Below are 19,485 nucleotides of genomic sequence, written 5' to 3' on the forward strand. Positions count from 1 at the left end.
CAGCGATTCACCAATGTTTGATAACACCCAGAGTTCCTTACATCACATTCCTTCCTTAATGTCGACCTCCCGGTTACCCCGTTCTCCCACCCCTCTCCCTTCCAGTGACCTTCAACTTTGTTTCATATGATTAAGTCCCTTATAGTTTGTCTCCCTGATTTTGTCTTATTTTTTCCTCTCTTCCCCTATGATCTGGTTTGTTCCTTAAATTCCACATGAATGAGATCATATAATTGTCTTTCTCTGATTGAGTTATTCTGCTTAGCATAATATCCTCTAGTCCCATCCACATCGTTGCACATGGCAAGAATTCAATTTTGTTGATGGCTGAGTAGTAGTCCATTGTATATGTATACATACATATACGTATACATATGCACATACATACAGATGATAGATAGATAGATAGATAGATAGATAGATAGATAGATAGATAGATTAGATAGATAGATATACAGACCACATCTGTATCCATTCATCTGTCGATGGAGATCTGGGCTATTTCCATAGTTTGGCTATTGTGGACTTTGCTGCTATAAACTATGGGGTGCAGGTGTCCCTTCAAATCACTGCGTTTGTATCTTTGCGGTAAATATCCAGCAGTGCAACTGTTGTGTTGTAGGATAACTCTATTTTCAACTTTTTGAGGAACTGCTGTTTTCCAGAGTGGCTGCACCAGCTTGGATTCCCATCAACTGTGTATAAGGGTTCCCCTTTCTTTTTCTTTTTCTTTTCTTTTTTTAAGATTTTATGTATTGGGAACCCTGGGTGGCGCAGCGGTTTAGCGCCTGCCTTTGGCCCAGGGTGCCATCCTGGAGACCCGGGATCGAATCCCACGTCCGGCTCCCGGTGCATGGAGCCTGCTTCTCCCTCTGCCTATGTCTCTGCCTCTCTCTCTCTGTGTGTGACTATCATAAATAAATAAAAATTAAAAAAAAAAGATTTTATTTATTCATGAGAGACACACACACCGAGAGAGAGAGAGAGAGAGAGAGAGAGAGACAGGCAGAGAAGCAGGCTCCATGCAGGGTGGGAGCCCGACGTGGGACTCGATCCCCGGTCTCCAGGATCGCGCCCTGGGCCAAAGGCAGGCGCTAAACCGCTGAGCCACCCAGGGATCCCCAATTTTTAAAAAATCTTAAAAAAAAAAAAAAAAAACAAACCCAGAGAACTGTCATTTCCCAAGTTTAGTACCTTCACTCACGTTCTTTGACCTATCCTTTCTACGCAACAGTCCACTCTTCACTGAGCATGAGACATACTCAAAGTTTAACTTTCTGTCAGGACTTCATTTCCTGGGGAAGGCTGCACTGTTCTGAAAACCTCGATTAAATGTGTATGCTTTTCTCTTGTCAATCATAAATTACGGACTCACGCTGGGATGCTAAAAAGGTAGAGGACAATTTGCTCCCCTACAAAATGGACCATGTTTTTTTTTTTTTTTTTTTTTTTTTTAAAGATTTTATTTATTTATTCATGAGAGACACACAGAGAGAGAGAGGCAGAGACACAGGCAGAGGGAGAAGCAGGCTCCATGCAGGGAACCTGACGTGGGACTTGATCCCGGGTCTCCAGGATCACCCCGCAGGCTGCAGGTGGCGCTAAACCGCTGCGCCACCGGGGCTGCCCTGGACCATGTTTTTGAAAGACACAGTCCGGGGATCCCTGGGTGGCGCAGGTGGCTGAGTTAGCTAAGCGTCCGCCTTCCGCTCAGGTCATGATCCGGGGTGAAGGCCCACGTCGGGCTCCTTGGCTCCCTCTCTCAAAAAAGGAAAGCAAAAAAGGAGAACACCCGCAAACTTAAAAAAGAGGAAAGGAAGCAAAATTGTGTTCATGGATAGGAAGAGTCAATACATCTATTCCTTCCGACCCGGTACGGTTAACGTTAGAGTTCCCAAAAGTTCGGGAACGCTAAGCGCAGGCAGACAGAAGATGGGAGACGAGACCTCTCGTGTCAGAGTGCCCCAAGGAGAACGGGAAAAAGGTTGACTGGTAAACTCGTAGGCTGCAGCCGGGCTTGAGAGCCAGTCTCCTAGAAACCATATAAGAAAGAACAAGGCAAACATCATCATCGTCACACACCAGCCCCGACGGAAGACCGAGACAGAGGAGAAACGGGCCGCAAGCCTAGCGACTGCCACGCTTCCTGCAACGTAGAGCTTAGCTTTCCTTTAACAACTGAGAATTCCCCCCGAGGGGGTGCACCGTTCCTGGAGGTACTGCAATACCAGGTCGATGCGCGGAGTGGACGGAGCAAGCTCCTATTCCATCTCCCTGCTCCAAAAATCCATTTAATATATTGTCCTCGGATAGAGGACGTATCAGATATTAAACTGATAAGAACAGATACTACACTTGATCTTAGCCAAAAGGCCGAGAAGCGATAACGCTTAGCTCTGCGGCGCCTGCACACCCTCCCTCTCCAACATCTTTAAAGTCACGGTGAGAAAAGTCACCCTCAAACGAAAGCCCACCCTCTTCCCCCAGACTTGACAGTCTGTCACCCTCACAACTCATAAAACATACGCAGCTTGTCAGATCTTTAACTTGTCTGGGGCTTTTGCGATTTTTATGGTCTTGCTCCCATAGCTCCCGGGAGAAGCAGCCATGTTAATTTGCATGTCCCGCCCCTTCCCCCCACGCCGTTTCCTGGTTTCCTGCGCTCCGCGCCCGCCCTCCCGCGCTGGAACGGAAACGCGCGGGTAGCCGGGTAGCCCGGTAGCCGGAAAGCTCCTCCGGCCTCGTTTCCTTGGAGAAAGCCCGGGACGGGAAAGACAGGTGCAAACAGCTTCATGCGGCATTTCTCCTCTTTTCCTTTTGAACATCTTTTCGAACGTGCAGCTACGTTGAAAGATTTCTACCGTGAGCACCCCCTAACGTCATCTGACCTCTGTGTCAGGTAGGTACGTCCGCCGACGCAGATGCAGACGCGTATCTCATCCATCCCTCTGCCCTTTTACCAACTTGTCTTGCCCTACGAGTTAAGAGAGGAGATCAACAACCTTTTCTCTCCTTCCTTTTTCAAGTTTCTCTTTTGAGCAGTTCTGTCTGCGAATATCCGTGTTTCATGACTTGTCCCTTCTACGGGCCTTCCGACGGGGGAAAAAGAGAGAGAGAGAGAGAGAGAGAGAGAGAGAAAACGTTGCTTTTTAAACAGAGCAAAACTCTTTCCGTATTGCGGTTACCGTGTGGGTCCTTCCGTGGACCCTCAATGACTCGTCGGTGCCATCCAGGCAGAGGCCACCAGGAACACACCCGGAACGAGATGAATCGGGTCATCATCGCTTGCTGCAAAAGTGAGAGGGGACGCGCACCACGGGGCACCGCGCGGCGCCTCGGTGCGAGGGTGTCCGGAGTGGCTTCTTTTTAAAAAATTTTTTTTTAGTTTATTTATGATAGTCACACACACACAGAGAGAGGCAGAGACACAGGCAGAGGGAGAAGCAGGCTCCATGCACCGGGAGCCTGACGTGGGATTCGATCCCGGGTCTCCAGGATCACGCCCTGGGCCAAAGGCAGGCGCTAAACCACTGCACCACCCAGGGATCCCCGGAGTGGCTTCTTAACGTGTGTCTGGGACGTGGGCTTGCCGGAGAGTTTAAGGGAGCGAGGCCTTCCCGTCGAATGGGAGGTTGAAGGGTAGCGGATTTTGCTGACCCCGCTCCCCAGTATGCCACTCTGGCATGAGGATTGTTTTGAGCTGAAACAGAAGGAAGAACTCTGCCCGTAGATGTGTACAGGAGTTAGTCGCCGACAACCCTAGATCCTCATCGGCCCAGAGAGACTGGCACCAGAGGACTCTCCGTAACAGACTTTACTGGCCGGGCCTCGCCTTCCACTGTTCCTACACCCTAGAAACTCATAGCAAAGTGTCTTGTCACTTCTCTGAACATGTATCGTGAGGTGGGGGCGGTTGTGTGTGTGTGTATGTGTGTGTGTGTTCTGTTCCTTTTGTTTTGAGGGGCTGTGCATGCCCAAGTCCTAGCCAGCCCATTGAGTTCCTCACCCCTGATTTTCTCCCATGTATATATAAGATACACACACTAATAAACGTGTTTCCTCTTGTCTTTGGTTTTACAAAGCCCCAGCCCATCCACCCACCCACCCCCCTCCGCCAAGGACCTCAAAGTGGAGAAGAAAAAAGATCTCCGAGACCCTACAAGAGGCTTTCCGGAAAGTCGGGGTCATTTGGTGATTTGGGTGGTTGAGTAAATCTTACCCAGAAGAAAGGGAGGCTAGAGCGAGGCCAAAGCCGCAAACTGGTAAAAAGTAGTAGCAGTTACTCCAACTAGCCAGCACAGGGGATGTTTGGTCTCATTTTGTTGTTCGGACATTCTTCTGTTTTGTCTCCGTTCTGACGTGACCACGGAGTGGTCTTGTTTCTGTCTTGATTCAGTTCGTCAAGGTCACAGAGCGGCCTTGTCCGATGTTGATGTTGACAATAAATAAAGGAGATCTCCTGTAAGATGGAGTCAAGAAGCCCTGAAAGGGGAGCCCTCAGGCACATACCACTCCTTTGCAGCCTGACTAACTAGCAGGAAATCGTTAAAACTTATTCTGACGAGGGAGAACCTTTTCACGTAGGGAGTTCATCTCCTGCCTTTTAAGAACAAGAAGGATAAGGGCGCCTGGGGCGGCTCAGTGGTTGAGCCTCTGCCTTTGGCTCAGATCACGATCCTGGAGTCCTGGGATCCAGTCCCACATCAGGCTCACCGCAGGGAGCCTGCTTCTCCCTCAGCCTGTGTCTCTGCCTCTCTCTGTGTGTGTCTCGTGAATAAATAAAATCCAAAAAAAAAAAAAAAAGAAAGAAAAAAGAAAGAAAAAAGAAGGAGAAGGATAGAGCCCTCCTTGCCACAGCAACAAGGCAGGAACCACCGCTTGCACTTAATGAGAAACTGCCACAATCTCACACTCTTGTTCTTTTCCAGTGAGCTTTCGTTCAAAGCAAGCCTCCCTCCCCAGTTTCCTCCTAAAGCCTAAATAGAAGCTGACCTTCCCTCTGCCTCCTGGGACCTGCCCGAGGTTCACCACGGCTTGCATGTCCCTAACCGGGCTTCCTCCGCCATTCCTAGATAGACTCATTTGGTTAGTAAAATAACTGGCTCTTGTTTTTAAGGACGCCGCCGCTGTGTGAAACCGTTTATGTCCAACCGGAGACCACCACAGCCTAGCTGTGAGTGGCGGGCCAGCTTCTGCCGCTGCTCTTCTCTCTCTCTCTCTCTCTCTCTCTCTCTCAAAACTGAAGTCCCGTCACAGGGTCTCAGCGGTCCTATTTTCCCTGTATCTCCACACGATCTGCTATTTCATCATCCTAGGAATATTTTTGCCTGTCTGCAAGGACGAAGAAGTCTACAAGGATCGGGAGGTGGAGGAATGAAGGAACCCCTCAGAGGGGTGTTGCAGCGGGTGGCGAAGCAAGTCCACCATCCTTCGGCTTTCTCCTGGCCTTGTCGCCATAAAAGACGCACCGATTCCTCTTTCCGGAAGGTAGACAAGCAGATGGGAGACAACATCCTTGCAGGCCCAATTTTGCTTTTGTTGAATGCAAGAGAGAATTCGGAAATCTTCATCTTTTCACCCGGATGATGAAGAAAAGAACACTGACAGAGGAGCCTATTTCCGTGAGTCGAAGTGTGAGACTGTCAGAGGGATCGGAAGATGAAAGCAAAGGACTGGACTGGTATATGTTTGTTTGTTTTCTTAAGATTATATTTATTCATTCATTCATTCATTCATTCATTCATTCATTCACCAGAGAGGCAGAGACATAGGCAGAGGGAGAAGCAGGCTCCAAGCAGGGAGCCCCATGCGGGACTCGATCCCGGGACCGTGGTGACATCGCACCCTGAGCCAAAGGCAGACGCTCAACTGCTGAGCCACCCAGGCTTCCCAGGACTGGTCTCTAAATGAGGATGGTGAGAGGAGTTACATGAGGGAGATCTCCGACCTCATATGTGCAAATGACCATATCCTAGAGATGGATTTTTCTGCAACTCAACAACACCGTAAGCCACGAACATTTTCAACTGTTGTGTTTTTGACAATGCAAGTGCGAGAAGAACCAGAAGTCGTGGCAAGCCAGAACCTGTTGGAGATGCATTTGAGGTCACCGACGGGTATGACAGCCAATGAGCAGTTCCTGCCTGGCATTTGGAGGATGTCCCCGGATTCAGGTATTTAGACCTTGAGAACCTGGAAAGTATGAAGTCATTTAAAATGTGAGAGTGCTACGTTTAAATCGATTTTTAATAAAGCTGTTTTCCGCTATGGTTTATTTTGACTTCTTGTGTGTGAGGGCCCCTTGGACGGATGCCCGGTGGCAAATGTGGACGGTGTCTAGTTTTCCCTGGCACACCGAGAGCTGAGGTGAGCGGGATGAGCCCGAGCCTGGTGGTGTGCTTGTTGCCAGCTACGTTCAGTGGCCCAGATGGCCCCAAGAACGCTGCACGGGAGCCGAGGGTACGTGCAGGGAAATTCTTCTCGGTCAACGGGGATGCGGGACATGGGGGGTTCGGGGGGTGGGGTGGGGGCGAAGGGACGGTGAAGAGTGGTAGGTACCGAAGGGCGGAGGGAGGGAAGAACCGAGAGGCCAGGTGTCGGGAGGGATCGGCGGAGCGGCTGCTGAGATCACCGGGAACGACGCGAGTGGGTTGGGGAGACAGGCGGCCAGGTTGCCGAACGTTGGAGCCTGTAAGGGAAGCGAGGGCGCAGGCTGCAGGGCTGAGGCTGGGGGGGGGGGTAAGGGACAACAACGCGGAGGGAAGCCCCGCGGCAGGAGAGAGAAGCGCTACCTGAAGAGGGCGCAGGGACGCACGCCCTCCGCAGGCAAAAGCGGCGGAAGATAGCAGAGGCAAGGAGAGCGGCGGGGAGAAAAGGGAGAAGCTGATCCCGCGAACACGAACGGAGCCGCCGCCTTAAACCCGGGGGGAGCCTAAGCACGACGGGGAAAACAAGATCGACGAGACAAGACCCCCGCGGCGGAGCTGCCGCACCCGAAGAAAAAGGCTCATAACCGCAGTTCAAGCAGCGACCAAAGCAAAGTCTGTTTTTCGGAAACCGCGAGTGAAGGGGGGGTGCACCGTTCCTGGAGGTACTGCAATACCAGGTCGATGCGCGGAGTGGACGGAGCAAGCTCCTATTCCATCTCCCTGCTCCAAAAATCCATTTAATATATTGTCCTCGGATAGAGGACGTATCAGATATTAAACTGATAAGAACAGATACTACACTTGATCTTAGCCAAAAGGCCGAGAAGCGATGTCGGGCACCCGGGCCACCGGGGTACCATGTTCCCACCATCCCTATTTCACTCACGGTGACAAGCTTAACCCTCGCTCCCGGCCTGATTTCCTTCACGTCGTCCACAACACGGCCGTCCCCAGCGCGAGACTCTGGGGTAGATGTTTCCTCCTCTTCACTACGAGCGGCAAATCGCATGTCCCTGGTTGCCCCGTCCTGCCCGCGCCGAACGGCCGTTTCTAATCTGCATCTGCATGCCCCGCCTCCTTCTGGCTGCCGGAAGAGGTGCGGCCACCCAGGCCCGGCTCCGCCCTCCGGACCGCCTCCGCTCGCCGAGAGCCAGAGCCCACCCAGCTAGCGGCCCACCTCCCCGCGTGGACAAATCCCGCGCCAGGACCCCGGAGGAGGCGCGGCGACTGCCGGGCACCGCGGAGGGACGGCTGACACGGCCGCAGTTCCCGGGGCTCTCGGGAGGTTTCTTTTTTTTTTTTTTTTTTTTTAATTTATTCATTCAGAGAGAGAGGCAGAGACACAGGCAGAGGGAGAAGCAGGCTTCATGCAGGGAGCCCGACTTGGGACTCGACCCCGAGTCTCCAGGATCACACCCCGGGCTGCAGGCGGCGCTATACCGCTGTGCCACCGGGGCTGCCCTCTCGAGAGGTTTCGGTCACCGCTCTTTCCCTCCCCGGCACGCACCGCACACTCCACAGCGGTTCAGCCCAGGAGCTCTCGCCTCCCGCACCCCCAGCCAGTATCCGTCGCGACGGCGACGGCGACGGCGAAGCGGCTCTTCAGCCAGCACCCCACGCCTCCCTCTCCCTCTCCCTCTCCCTCTCCCTCTCTCCCTGCTTGGCTCTTCTCTGCTCGCGTCCGCGTCCTTCGGGCCATCTTCCACCCCAGAGTCCCAGCCCGCGCGACCGGTTCCGTCCCGAGAAGGGGATGTCCCCGGGTCGCGTTCACGGAATAGAACCACCCCCGTTTCCTCGCGCGCGGTCCAACGCACGCACCCAAACGCCTGCAAACTGCGATCTGCCGAGGCCTGTCGTGAGCCCTTGTGCCCTCCCGGTGCGTGCGCCCTTGTCGCGGTGCCGGCCACCCTCGCCGCGAGGGTCCCTTGGATTCCGGGGAGCCAGGGACGGTGACTGCGAGAGCGCGGGCCGACGTTCTCGGGCAGCATCTACTTCCCCCGTCTCGCCGGCGACCCCGCGTGGCGTCAAAGTTGGGTTCTCTGGGGGAGGGGGACAAGCGAGGAGCAGGGTGAGGGCCGGTCTTAGCGGATGCCTGGGTGGCTCAGCGGTTTGGCGCCTGCCTTCGGTCTGGCCGGGGATGTGATCCTGCAGACCTGGGATCGAGTCCCGCGTGGGGCTCCCTGCATGGAGCCTGCTTCTCCCTCTGCCTGTGTCTCTCCCTCTGTGTGTGTGTGTGTGTGTGTGTGTGTGTGTGTGATGAATAAATAAATCTTAAAAAGGAAGAAGAAGAAGAGGAAGACGACCTTAGCGCAACCTTGACTTGCGCCTCCCTCCTCCCGCCGAGCGTCTCCTCCCGTGCGTGTGCGCGGGTCAGAGCCAAGCTTATTTTCTCTCTCTGAACTCTCGGGTCGGGGACTCCGGCCCCTTCCTGGCTCGGTCCTTGATTCGGCTTCTATCTGTCATTTACATATTCAGGGCTCTGGCCCCGCGTCTGTAATCGAAGCCTGGAGTATTTTCTTCTGTTGCACAGCCGTCTCCGGGCCTTGCGTAGGGAGACGATGCCAGGTGCCGAAGGTTCACCCACTGAAAGGTAGCTTTCGGGGGCGCCCGGTGGCTCAGTGGGAAGGGCGGGGCCTGGGTTCGAGCCCCACGCTGGACGTAGACATTACTAAATAAATACCTAAGTAGACTTTTTTTTTTTTAAGATTTTATTTATTTATTCATGATAGTCACACAGAGAAAGAGAGAGAGAGGCAGAGACACAGGCAGACGGAGAAGCAGGCTCCATGCAGGGAGCCCGATGTGGGATTCAATCACGGGTCCCCAGGATCACGCCCTGAGCCAAAGGCAGGCGCCAAACCGCTGCGCCACCCAGGGATCCCCTAAGTAGACTTTTAAAAAGTCCTCTTTCATGTCATCCCATCGATCCGTTTTTTAAGTAAATAGTTTTTCCACCTTGAGTCAGCGTTAGAAAGGACTTCACCATGAGGTTATAAAATAATGTCCCACATCTTCCCTTAGGTCTTTTTCTACTTCTTTCTCAACACCTGAATCTTCAGCCATTTGGTGTCTACCTTGCAGTACAGTGTATCAGAGGCCACCTCCGATCCTAAAGTGCACCACACGTACATTTTTGTAACATGCCTGGATTTTTTTTTCCTCGTCTCTTTTTTAAAGATCTGATTTTCAAGTAATTTCTCGGTGCTCTACCACGAAGCCAACCGGGTGCCCACCCCCTGCCTTTGGATGTTTTTTCAAAAGTAGCACAGCAGGGGGGCGCCTGGGTGGCTCCGTGGGTTAGGCGTGGGACCCTTGATTTGGACTCAGGTCAAGATCACAGGGTCCTGAGATCAAGTCCCGCCTTGGGTTCTGGGCTCAGAGTGGGAGAAGGTGGGTGGGGGTGTGGGCGGTGGATGTCTGCCTGAGATCCTGTCCCTCTGCCCCTCTCCCCGCTAACGTGTGCCTGCACACAAGCTCTCTCGCTCTCTCTCAAATAAGTTAAATCTTAAAAACAAACAAACAAGCAAAAAAACGGGGGGGGGGGCAGAACAGGGGTGCTTGGCTGGCTGTTGGTAGAGCGTGAGATCCTTGATCTCAGGGTCATGAGTTGAAGCCCTACATTGGGCCAAGAGCTTACTTTAAAAAAAAAGAAAGAAGAAAGAAAGAAAGAAGAAAGAAAGAAAGAAAGAAAGAAAGAAAGAGCAGAACACATTGAAGAAACCACCTTTGGTTCTTTGAGGCCACAGGACTGACCTATCCGTTCCACGCAGATGATGGCTGGGCACGCTGAATCAGACAGAGCCCAACACTGAAAGGCGACTGTGATCTGATTCCTGCCCACTAGGGATTCATGGTTGGGGGAGGGGTGGTGATGGTGGTGGTGGTGGTGCATGGTGACTTGCACGGAGAATCCTCAAGAGAATGGATGCCCCTTTGGAAAGCGACAGGCAGTACAGAGTGGACGGACCCTCAGACCAGGAGGCCCAGTGATAAAGCATGTGTGCTTGTTTGTTTTACCCTGGGGAAGTAAGTGGATCTGCCCAGGAGGACATATCTGCCAGCGGCTGAGCTGGGGTCCGGATCCCACCCCACTGGACTCTGGGCCTTCTGCCATCACCACCGGTTCCAACGTAACCAACAGTCCTTTATCACTTGCGACTCCACCCACCAGGGCGGGGCTTGGTCCTGGGAGTAGAGAGAAGCCAGACAGGATTCCTGTCGCCTCGCGGCCCCCTACGGGGGGCGGGCGGGGGGGGGGGGGGGGGGGGGGGGGGGGGGGGGGGCCAGGACCGGACTGGATAAGACACGTGGCCAAATGGCCACAACGCCGTGATCCCTGTGCAGGGGACTGTGAGAGAGGAACACCAGGCTGTGGCTCCCACCTGGCCATGACCCCTTTGAGGTCCAAGGCCTCTCGAGCCACGTGGCTCTGTGTCCCGACCAGGAGCCTGAGAGGCTTACTCAATAAATGAGAAGGTGGGATGGAACACAAAGCCAGCTGAGTCACGAAGGCCTGCCCGACGTCTTAGGGGAGCTTCAGGTCAGAATTTCAGTGCAAGTCAGAATTTCAGGACATGTCGACAGGAGGGAGGAACCCGGGACGTTGCAGTCTGAGGCAAGAGTGGGGGGCCTTGGGGAGGGGGCCAGTTTGCCTCAGGCTGACCCCCCCCCCCCCCAGCCACCTGGAAGTTGTGATCTGGGCCTCAGAACTGCCCCGGGGGGGATGCTTGCTTCGGGTGGGCTCTTGCCTACCATAATCGCTCCCTCACCCCGGTGTCCCTTCCCTCACAGGCTCATTCGTACCCCAAACTTGGCCAGCAGGTTCAGCTTCTCACGGGAACCTGAACCCTTCCCCTGCCCCCCCACCCCACCCCCTTCTCATTACATCAGACTCTGATCCAATGGACGTCTGTTGATTGCTCACCGTGGAAGGCACGAAGGCAGGATCACTTAAGGTCCCGAGTCATCTGTACCGTGCCCATGGAAGGCGGCTTCCCATCCCCATTCCCTAGAGGAGAAAGCAGCTTGTGGGAGAGTCTGACCTGGTCTGGACGTTTGACTGCCCACAGCTTTGAAGCCTTGCCATTCCCTCCTCTCCTCCTGACCTCCCTCTGGTCGATGGAGCTGATAAAAAGCCTTATCCCAGGCCCTCCACTCACCACCATAAACACACTGACTGACCCCTTGCTCTCAAGCCCTTTTTGAATCTGCCTGGGAGCCACCTCGGTCTCCCTGGAAAGCCTCATTATGTGAGCTGTCAACCTTCTCATCCCCTCACGGGTGGTGTCATCAGTCTCCACATCTAAAACAAATTTGGAGGGTGGGTTTGGGAAGGGCGGTGCCCATCCGGTTCCGCAGAGCAGCAGCGCAGCACAGAAGCTCCGTCTGGCACTGGGTCTCCGCAGATTCCCGTACAGGGTCCAAGGGCCTCCCCACAGTCTAGACTGGGTGGCCTCCTGTCTGTGCCAGGACCAGGGAATCCGTTATTTCCTCTTCGGTACGCCAAGTGCCTACGGTGTGCTAAACACCACGCCAGTCCGAGACTGTTGTCCTAAAGCGAATCATGGGGGATCCCTGGGTGGCTCAGCGGTTTCACACCTGCCTTTGGCCCAGGGCGCGATCCTGGAGTCCCGGGATCGAGTCCCGCGTCGGGCTCCCGGCATGGAGCCTGCTTCTCCCTCTCCTCTGCCTGTGTCTCTGCCCCACCCCCCTCTCTCTATGTCTATCATAAATAAATTAAAAAAAAAAATAAATCTAAAGCGACTCATGCCCGGATTTGCAGGAGCGCATCCACCGCTTTCCGTGTCTGTCACAGGACATTCAGGGTTCAGGACAAGGTGACCGGCGGCATCTTCCCAGGTGCTCCAAGGAGTGCTTCTGGAGGCACACCGTGCAACAGGAACGTCTGGCAGGTTGGGAAGTACAGCAGCCTCGGCCCCACCCCGGAGACTCCAATTCGATTGCTCCTCGGCCGTGCTGGGACAGGAGTCTGATTTAAATGAAGGCCCAGGAGATTCCGGTGTGCCACCAGGGTGCTCAAACGCTGCCATAGACCGATCTGGAAGAAGGACTTTTCCATCCCTACCGAGGAAGACCTGTGTACTTCTGACCCCATCTGCCCGACTTTTGTTCCAGAAGGGTAAGGGGGCGGTCGGTCGGTCAGGCAGGCAGAGCGAGTTGAGAGCTACTTGAAGGAGCCGGGTTTAAATCCTCTAAGCCGGAGGCCCAGTCACTCGTGCGCAGGCGTTATTCCTCATTCCTTTTTTTTTTTAATTTTTTTAATTTTTTTTTTTTTTTTATCTATTTATGATAGTCACAGAGAGAGAGAGGCAGAGACACAGGCAGAGGGAGAAGCAGGCTCCATGCACCTGGGAGCCCGACGTGGGACTCGATCCCGGGTCTCCAGGATCGGGCCCTGGGCCAAAGGCAGGCGCCAAACCGCTGCGCCACCCAGGGATCCCGTTATTCCTCATTCCTATCAAACACTGCTCCTCACCAAACCGTCGGTTTGGAGGAGGGCAAAGTTCAAGCAGGCAGAAGGAGTGCGGGGAACGCTTGGAGAAGAGGTGGCGGTGGGGGGGGGGGTTGGCAGAGGAGTGAGTGACAGGGTTCAAGACACAAAAAGAGGTGGAGGCACGAAGGGGAGAGGCGGAGACCAGGACTTCCCGGAGCCGCAGGAAAGCGCGGAGACGGATTCCGGTGGCACACAGGTCAGCCAAGCGCCCGCCCACTTGGAAGCAGGTGGAGCCTCCACTACTCAGGCCGGGCCCCGCTGGAGCCCAGTTCCTTCCCACTTGCCGGCTCTCTCCGTCTCTGCCCTCGGGGCCACAAAGCAGCAACCTGGTAAGCGGTGAAGAGAAAAGCTGCCGGAAGGAAGAGAAGGGAAGCTCCTAAGAAAAACAGCGCTAACACAACGAAAAAGCAAAACCAAAAAGAGCCCACCAGAGCCAGTCAGCCTTTATAGCGTAGGTCACGTAGCAGCCGTTACACTGGTAAGAGAGAAGCCTGGGTGGCTCAGCGGTTGAGCGCCTGCCTTGGGGTCAGGATCGAGCTCAGGCCCAGAGTTCCTGGGACCCCCGGACACGAGCCCCCCCCTCCCCCGGCACCGGGCATCTACCTGGGAACTTGCTTGCCTCAGCCTGCATCTCTGCCTCTCTCAGCACCAAGTGAGTAAAACGCAAAAGCAAAAAAGCAAAAGCAGGTAAGATAGATCCCTCTTTAGAAAAAGTACAGTAACCAAGCCGAGAAGAAACACCCCCCACCACCAACACCACCACTACCACTACGCTGGACCCGAGCCAAGATACCGGGAAGAGACGCCGAGCCCCCGGCCCTCGCCGGTACCGCCCCGCCACCGTCCTCACTGCGCCCACGGTGAGCCAGGTCACCTTCAGGCCACGTTCTCGCCCACTCGGCTGCGGTGGTCCGCTCCACACGCGGTTACGGTTGCAGCCATCCCCCGCATTCCTGGTCGATTTTCACATCCCTTTCCGCTCCCTCGCGTCCTTCCCTAGAGGACGACCAGCGATTTGCGTGCCCCCGGCCCGTCCCCGACCCCCGGCGGTCCCGCCACGCCCCTGGGCCTCCTGCGCCAGCGCGCCGGGTCCCGGGAACTACTCCCACCTGGGAACTGTGACCCCGGCCGGCCGAAGCAGGGAGGGGGCGTGTGGCAGGGAGCTGAGGGACGAGAGCGGTGCGCGTGCTCCCGAGAGAGCCGCGGGGTCGACGCCGGGCATCCGGGAGGCGCAGGGCCCGGACCTCGGGCGGGGAGCGAGCTGCCCCCGGGGTAGGAACGTGTGAGTGTGGCTGGGAGCCGGCCTCCGCCCTCCTCCCCTCCTCTCCAGCCTCCCGCCACTAGACACCCCCGCCCCGGGCCCGCGTCTGTTCCGTTCCACGGTGGATTCTCCGCAAAGCCTGCACGCTCGGCCGTAAGGCTCGTTGGACCAGCACGCTCGCCCCTCAACCCGACTGACTCTCCGGGGCGTCAACCCTGCGGGGAAAGAACCCGGATCGCCCCGCCGCCGCGCGCCGGACGCACTGCCCTGCGGGCTCTGCTATCCGTGTGGCTCCCCAGGACCCCAGGCCGACTTGAAGCTGTTCCCATCCTCACTTCACAGCGGTGTAACCGAGACCGGTGCCCTGCCGCCGTCGCCCTGTCCCAAGACGCCGCCCGCGCCTGGAGCGCGGACCGTTCCAAGTGACGGAGCCTAGCGCAGAGAGCCCCGAGAACCGGACGCGGACCCGGGAGACGGGGAGGGCAGCTGGTCGGACGCGCCTGGGTCGGCAGGAGGTAACACGATGGGGACGTCTGCGGTCACCGCCCGGCCCGCCCCTGTCTTAGCTCCCGGCCCTGTGACTCTCTCCCGGCCCGGGTTCGCCCTCTCGGCCGTCGGGGTGGCATGATCTCTCCCGCCCTCGTGCTCGGGTGGCGCGCGGTCTGGAGGGTCCCTAAGGAAGTCCTGGTCCGGACGGGAGGCCCTCTGTGGAAATGCGCGGCGGGAGTCAGCCCCGGAGCAGCGAACCCTCGGGCCCAAACAGCGAGTTAGGTGACGGTCATCTCCTCGCGGCCGGCCAGGTCCTAATAAAAGCTAACGTGGGGCCCGTTTCCGCTCCGCCCCTCCCTGCCCGCGCGCGAGGCGCCCCCCTCGGCCCCCAAGCTGGTCGTGAGTCTCTCCTACGGCCCGCCCTGCACCGACGGGGTTTGTCCCAGGTGAGCTTCGTCCCCCGCCCCGCCGCCCCAGCTCTGAGCCGCTGGAAAGATCCCCCACCTGGACTGCTTTTTCCACTTCTCTGATCCGGGCACTTAGACCGCTGCCCAGCATCTAAATATCGGTTGAGGGGACGAGTGAACCGATGAGAGAGAGGATTAAATCAGGTCATGTGTCAACCCGGCTTACCCAGCCCCTGGCACAGCGTTCTCGAGCGATGGCCCTTCCGGCCCCTCCCGCCCAAGACCTCTCTGCTTACTGGGGGAGGGAGGGGGGCTTCAGTAGTCCCATTACGGGTTCCCAGGTAGTCTGACCCTCAGACGCTTCCACTGCTTGCAAAGGAGTGCTTCCCGCTGAAGAGGACTTCCTTACTTCACCTTCTAGCACCTGCATTGGCCTCTTGTGAGTTCAGGGACTCCAGGGGCACTGGCGTCAGAAACCCCTCCCGGCCATGCCCCAAGGACCCAGAAATCCCCAGACACCGACAGCGGTGCCCGGGTAGCTAGGGCTGGCGCCACCCTTGCCCAAGAACCATGCGCCCCCACCAAGGTGTCGCACCCCGGTGGTGCCCGATACCCCTGCCCGAGCCGTGGATCTGGGATGGGGACTCGAGGAACTGCACCCTGAGGGTTCCCCGGCAGCATCTGTTTCTGCAGCCTGAGGAACTGAGGAAAATAAAATCCTAAAAAAAAATAAATAAATAAATAAATAAATTGGGGGGACACCAGGGTGGCTCAGCCGTTGAGCGCCTGCCTTCCGCCCAGGGCGTGATCCTGGAGTCCCAGGATCGAGTCTCCTGCGGGCTCCCTGCGTGGAGTCTGCTTCTCCCTCCTCCCCTGTCTCTGCCTCTCTCTGTCTCATGAATAAATAAATAAAATCTTAAAAAAAAAAAATTTGTAGATGAGTCCCGCCGGTGATCGACCGGCAAATATTTATTCCCAGTTTCGTTCTTTTTCTTTATCTTTATCTTTTTTTTCTTTCTTCTGTTATTTTTTTAAAGACTTTATTCATCTATTCATGAGAGACACACACAGAGAGAGGCAGAGACACAGGCAGAGGGAGAAGCAGGTTCCATGCAGGAAGCCCGACGTGGGACTGGATCCCAGGTCTCCAGGATCACACCCTGGGCTGAAGGCGGCGCTAAACCTCTGAGCCACCGGGGCTGACCTCTCTCTCTCTCTCTCTCTCTCTCTTTTTAATTAGACAGACATGAGTGTTACATATTCAAATGCACCAATGTTTTGTAAAAGTTAGACTACTGGAGTCTGAGTCCTAGGTGGCATTGGGTCCTCTGGGAAGAAGTTACAGGAACAGAGCGAGGAGTGCAAGAGGTTCATTGGTGGTGGGGTGGGGTGGGGTGCTTTGAAAGGAGAGGGGAGGCAGATGTGAGCCTGGAGAACCTCAGGGCCCCATGGGATCTGACAGAGGCTGGGCCAGTCCCAGGGAGGTTTCTGGGAACAAGGGCGGCAGGCCAGAGGAGCTCTGCATCCCTGCATCCCGGCCCCAGTACCCCCACGAGCTCAGAACTGAGAGCCCCAGCCAAGGAGCACCTGCCGGTGTGGGACCTCCCCGGACACCCCTGTGGCTCCACGGTTCCCATGCCCATATTGCCAGGTCTGGGGTGGCCAACAAAGGCCTGCGGGGCCGACGGGTTGGCTGGCTGTCCGGTGTCTCTTATTCCTGCTCGGGTTCCATCCCGACACCACACGCTTCTCCTAGGGGGGCCCGCTGCTGCTGACCCAGCTGACATCCTGACCTGCAGGTCTGTTGGGCAGTCCGGAGCCCCGGTCCCTGACTGTCCCTCTGTAAACATTCGTTCCCCTCAAAGGCCCAGCAGTGTGCCGGGAGCTGCTTTTCAGAAGGTGGAGAAGTCTCTAGCAGCCCTTGCTAGGACCCCCAGGGAGGGGCCCCATTGTGATCCTCTGCAGCCCCCACTTGCCATATACTCCACAGGGCATCTCTTTCCTTCAGGGACCCACCCCCTGTCACCAACACCCTGGGGTCCGCTGGATACTGGGGCCCAAACGCGGGGCTGCCCCCGCTGCCCCTGACTCGGCTTGAGAGCTCTTTAAGGCTCTAGGCCAGCCTCCGAGCTGAGGGTCTTCCCCGTCACCCAGGGCGTCAGCCCAAGCACGGTGTCTGGGTGTGGAATGTGTTGCTTCCAGAACGCAAGAGGCCTGCGGGGCCCTGGGCTTCCCTCTAGCTCCGTGGTCGGAGGTATAAAGAGGAAGCAATTTTTCTGGGCTCTGGAGGGGATGTTCCTGGCCGGCCCCGACAGCAGGAGCCCCTAAACATCGTGCTACACTGTTTCACTGTAGGATTTACCTTCTTCTCTGATCCGTGTGTGTGTGTGTGTGTGTGTGTGTGTGTGTGACGGGAGTGACTGAGGCTCTTGATGGCCTCTGGTGCGCCTGTTCCCCCAGCTCATCCTGCCTCTTGGAGTGATGGCACAGAGGGACCGTATGGATCCTAGGGTCCGCGGCATGAGCGGGTGGCCCCAGGCCCTTTGGTGCAGAGACTCGAGGGGACAGACGGGTAATGTTGCTCGGGGCCAGATGTCAGCACATACCTGTGTTTTTCTCCCGTCTCGAGTCCCCCTCCTCCCTTCCCGCACACAGTGTCTATGCTTCGCCTATTTTCTGTCGTGTATTCAACTGTTCTGTGTCAATTCCTAGCGTATCTCCTAGACCGGTGGACAGGATGCACAGAAACAGATGCCTTGCATCCCTCAGTCCCGGGTACACTCTGCCTGCAGAGGAGAAAAAAATGAGAAGAAATCCTTGTAGGGTTTGTAGATATTCCAGTTCAGGGACGCCTGGGTGGCTCAGTGGTTGATCGTCTGCCTTTGGCTCAGGGTGTGATCCTGGAATCCCGGGATCCAGTCCAACATTGGGCTCCCTGTATGGAGCCTTGCTTCTCCCTCCGCCTGTCTCTCTCTCTCTCTCTCTCTCATGAATAAATAAATTAAATGTTTTAAAATTTTTTCAGTCCAGGAGCCGGTCCTGGACCCATGACGATTTGCTGCTCCATTTTCTCTGCCAGAAACCATTAAGATTTCTCAGAGTATGGACACCTGGGAGGCTCAGTGGTTGAGTGTCTGCCTTCCACTCAGGGTGTGATCCTGGAGTCCCGGGATGGAGTCCCATATCCGGCTCCCTGCTTGAGGCCTGCCTCTCCCCCCACCCCACCCCCGTCTCTCATGAATAAGTAAATAAAACCTTATTATTTTTTAAAGATTTTGTTTTACTTGTTTATTCATGACACACACACACAGAGGCAGAGACACAGGCAGAGGGAGAAGCAGGCTCCATTCAGGGAGACCGACGTGGGACTCGATCCCGGGTCTCCAGGATCACACGCCTGGCTGCAGGCGGCGCTAAACCGCTGTGCCACCGGGGCTGCCCTAAATCAAACTTTAAAAGACAGAAAAGACTTCTCGGGGTAGGAGGCCTGTCTGTCTCTTTCATTTCGGTCTTGGCACATAGCATCAAGGAGGCCTTTCTTGAGTTCAGGCAGCAGACTGTCCAGAAGCCTGAAGGGGGCCCCCTTCTGTGGGACAATACACAAAGCAGATGTTTTTATTTTACTTTTTAGTTTTTAAAATATTTTATTTATCGGTGAGAAACACACATAGAGAAAGGCAGAGGTCTCCCCGCGAGGAGCCCCATGGACCCTGGGACCAGGCCACGAGCCGAAGGCTGACGCTCAACCACTGAGCCACCCAGGCAGCCTAAATTAGGTGTTTTTAGTCCAGGGGTCAGCGGACTACAGCCAGCCAGCAAGGTCGGCCCCTCTGTTCTCCTATACTGCAAGTCAAGAACGAATTTTACATTTCTCAAGGGTTGCAGAAGAAAGAGCTCACAGGGACCTTTCGGGGTCATGAAGCCTAAACTATTTACTCTCTGACCCTCTAGAGAGACAGCCTGTCATCCTCCTTTTCCACGGTTAAGTATGAAATTTAAACATTTACCCCCTCAGTCAGAAGGTAAAAAGCAGGATTAAGGAGCAGATGTGTCACGTGTCTGCACTCCTCCATCACATATTTGCTTTTAAGCCTGAAAAAGGTTTTAGAGAAGTCAACTACATAAACCAGATAGAGAGAGGTAGTAAGGGAGAGAGGAGCTGCCTGTTGGTCCCTCAAGCCGTCAGGTTCCTAGAAGAGTGAAACTCCTCCTGGGTGTAGCCTAGCAGGAAAAAGCAGGAGGTAAATTCAAGTCAAGCCCCACAACTGGCTTCCTGCCAAAGAACCTCAAGATGTTAAAAGACTGGGGAACGCCTGAGTGGATGAGCGGTTCAGCGTCTGCCTAAGGCTTCTGGCATGATTCTGGCGTCACCGGATCTAGTCCCCC

The 19,485-nt window shown here is 55.5% G+C and overlaps 1 protein-coding gene and 2 non-coding genes across 3 annotated transcripts; all 3 read right to left on the bottom strand.

Moving 5' to 3' along the window:
- Positions 1-2,194: 2,194 nt before the first annotated feature.
- On the bottom strand, positions 2,195-2,385 carry LOC112655701 (U2 spliceosomal RNA). Its single transcript, XR_003133839.2, has one exon. It is a non-coding gene; the product is annotated as a U2 spliceosomal RNA (small nuclear RNA).
- Positions 2,386-5,722: 3,337 nt separating this feature from the next.
- LOC118355818 (uncharacterized) lies at positions 5,723-10,320 on the bottom strand. The gene is made up of 4 exons (XM_049113783.1): positions 10,270-10,320; positions 8,247-8,520; positions 6,559-6,688; positions 5,723-6,192 (listed from the first exon to the last, which is right to left on the bottom strand). The coding sequence occupies exons 1-4, from the start codon at positions 10,318-10,320 to the stop codon at positions 5,949-5,951; spliced, it is 699 nt and encodes a 232-aa protein (XP_048969740.1). The 3' UTR covers positions 5,723-5,948.
- Positions 7,069-7,259, bottom strand: LOC118355876 (U2 spliceosomal RNA). The gene has a single exon (XR_007413310.1). It is a non-coding gene; the product is annotated as a U2 spliceosomal RNA (small nuclear RNA).
- Positions 10,321-19,485: the final 9,165 nt, after the last annotated feature.

This window comes from Canis lupus, chromosome 9 (assembly GCF_003254725.2).
Source record: "Canis lupus dingo isolate Sandy chromosome 9, ASM325472v2, whole genome shotgun sequence".
Classification (NCBI taxonomy): domain Eukaryota; kingdom Metazoa; phylum Chordata; class Mammalia; order Carnivora; family Canidae; genus Canis; species Canis lupus.

Coding starts and splice junctions, on each gene's coding strand:
- LOC118355818 (XM_049113783.1), bottom strand. CDS start 10,320: ATGCACCACCACCACCACCATCACCACCCCTCCCCCAACCATGAATCC. Junction 8,521..10,269: donor CCCCCAACCATGAATCCCTA/GTGGGCAGGAAT, acceptor TGAGCCACCCAG/GCATCCGCTAAGACCGGCCC. Junction 6,193..6,558: donor TTCCCTCCCTCCGCCCTTCG/GTACCTACCACT, acceptor CATACTTTCCAG/GTTCTCAAGGTCTAAATACC.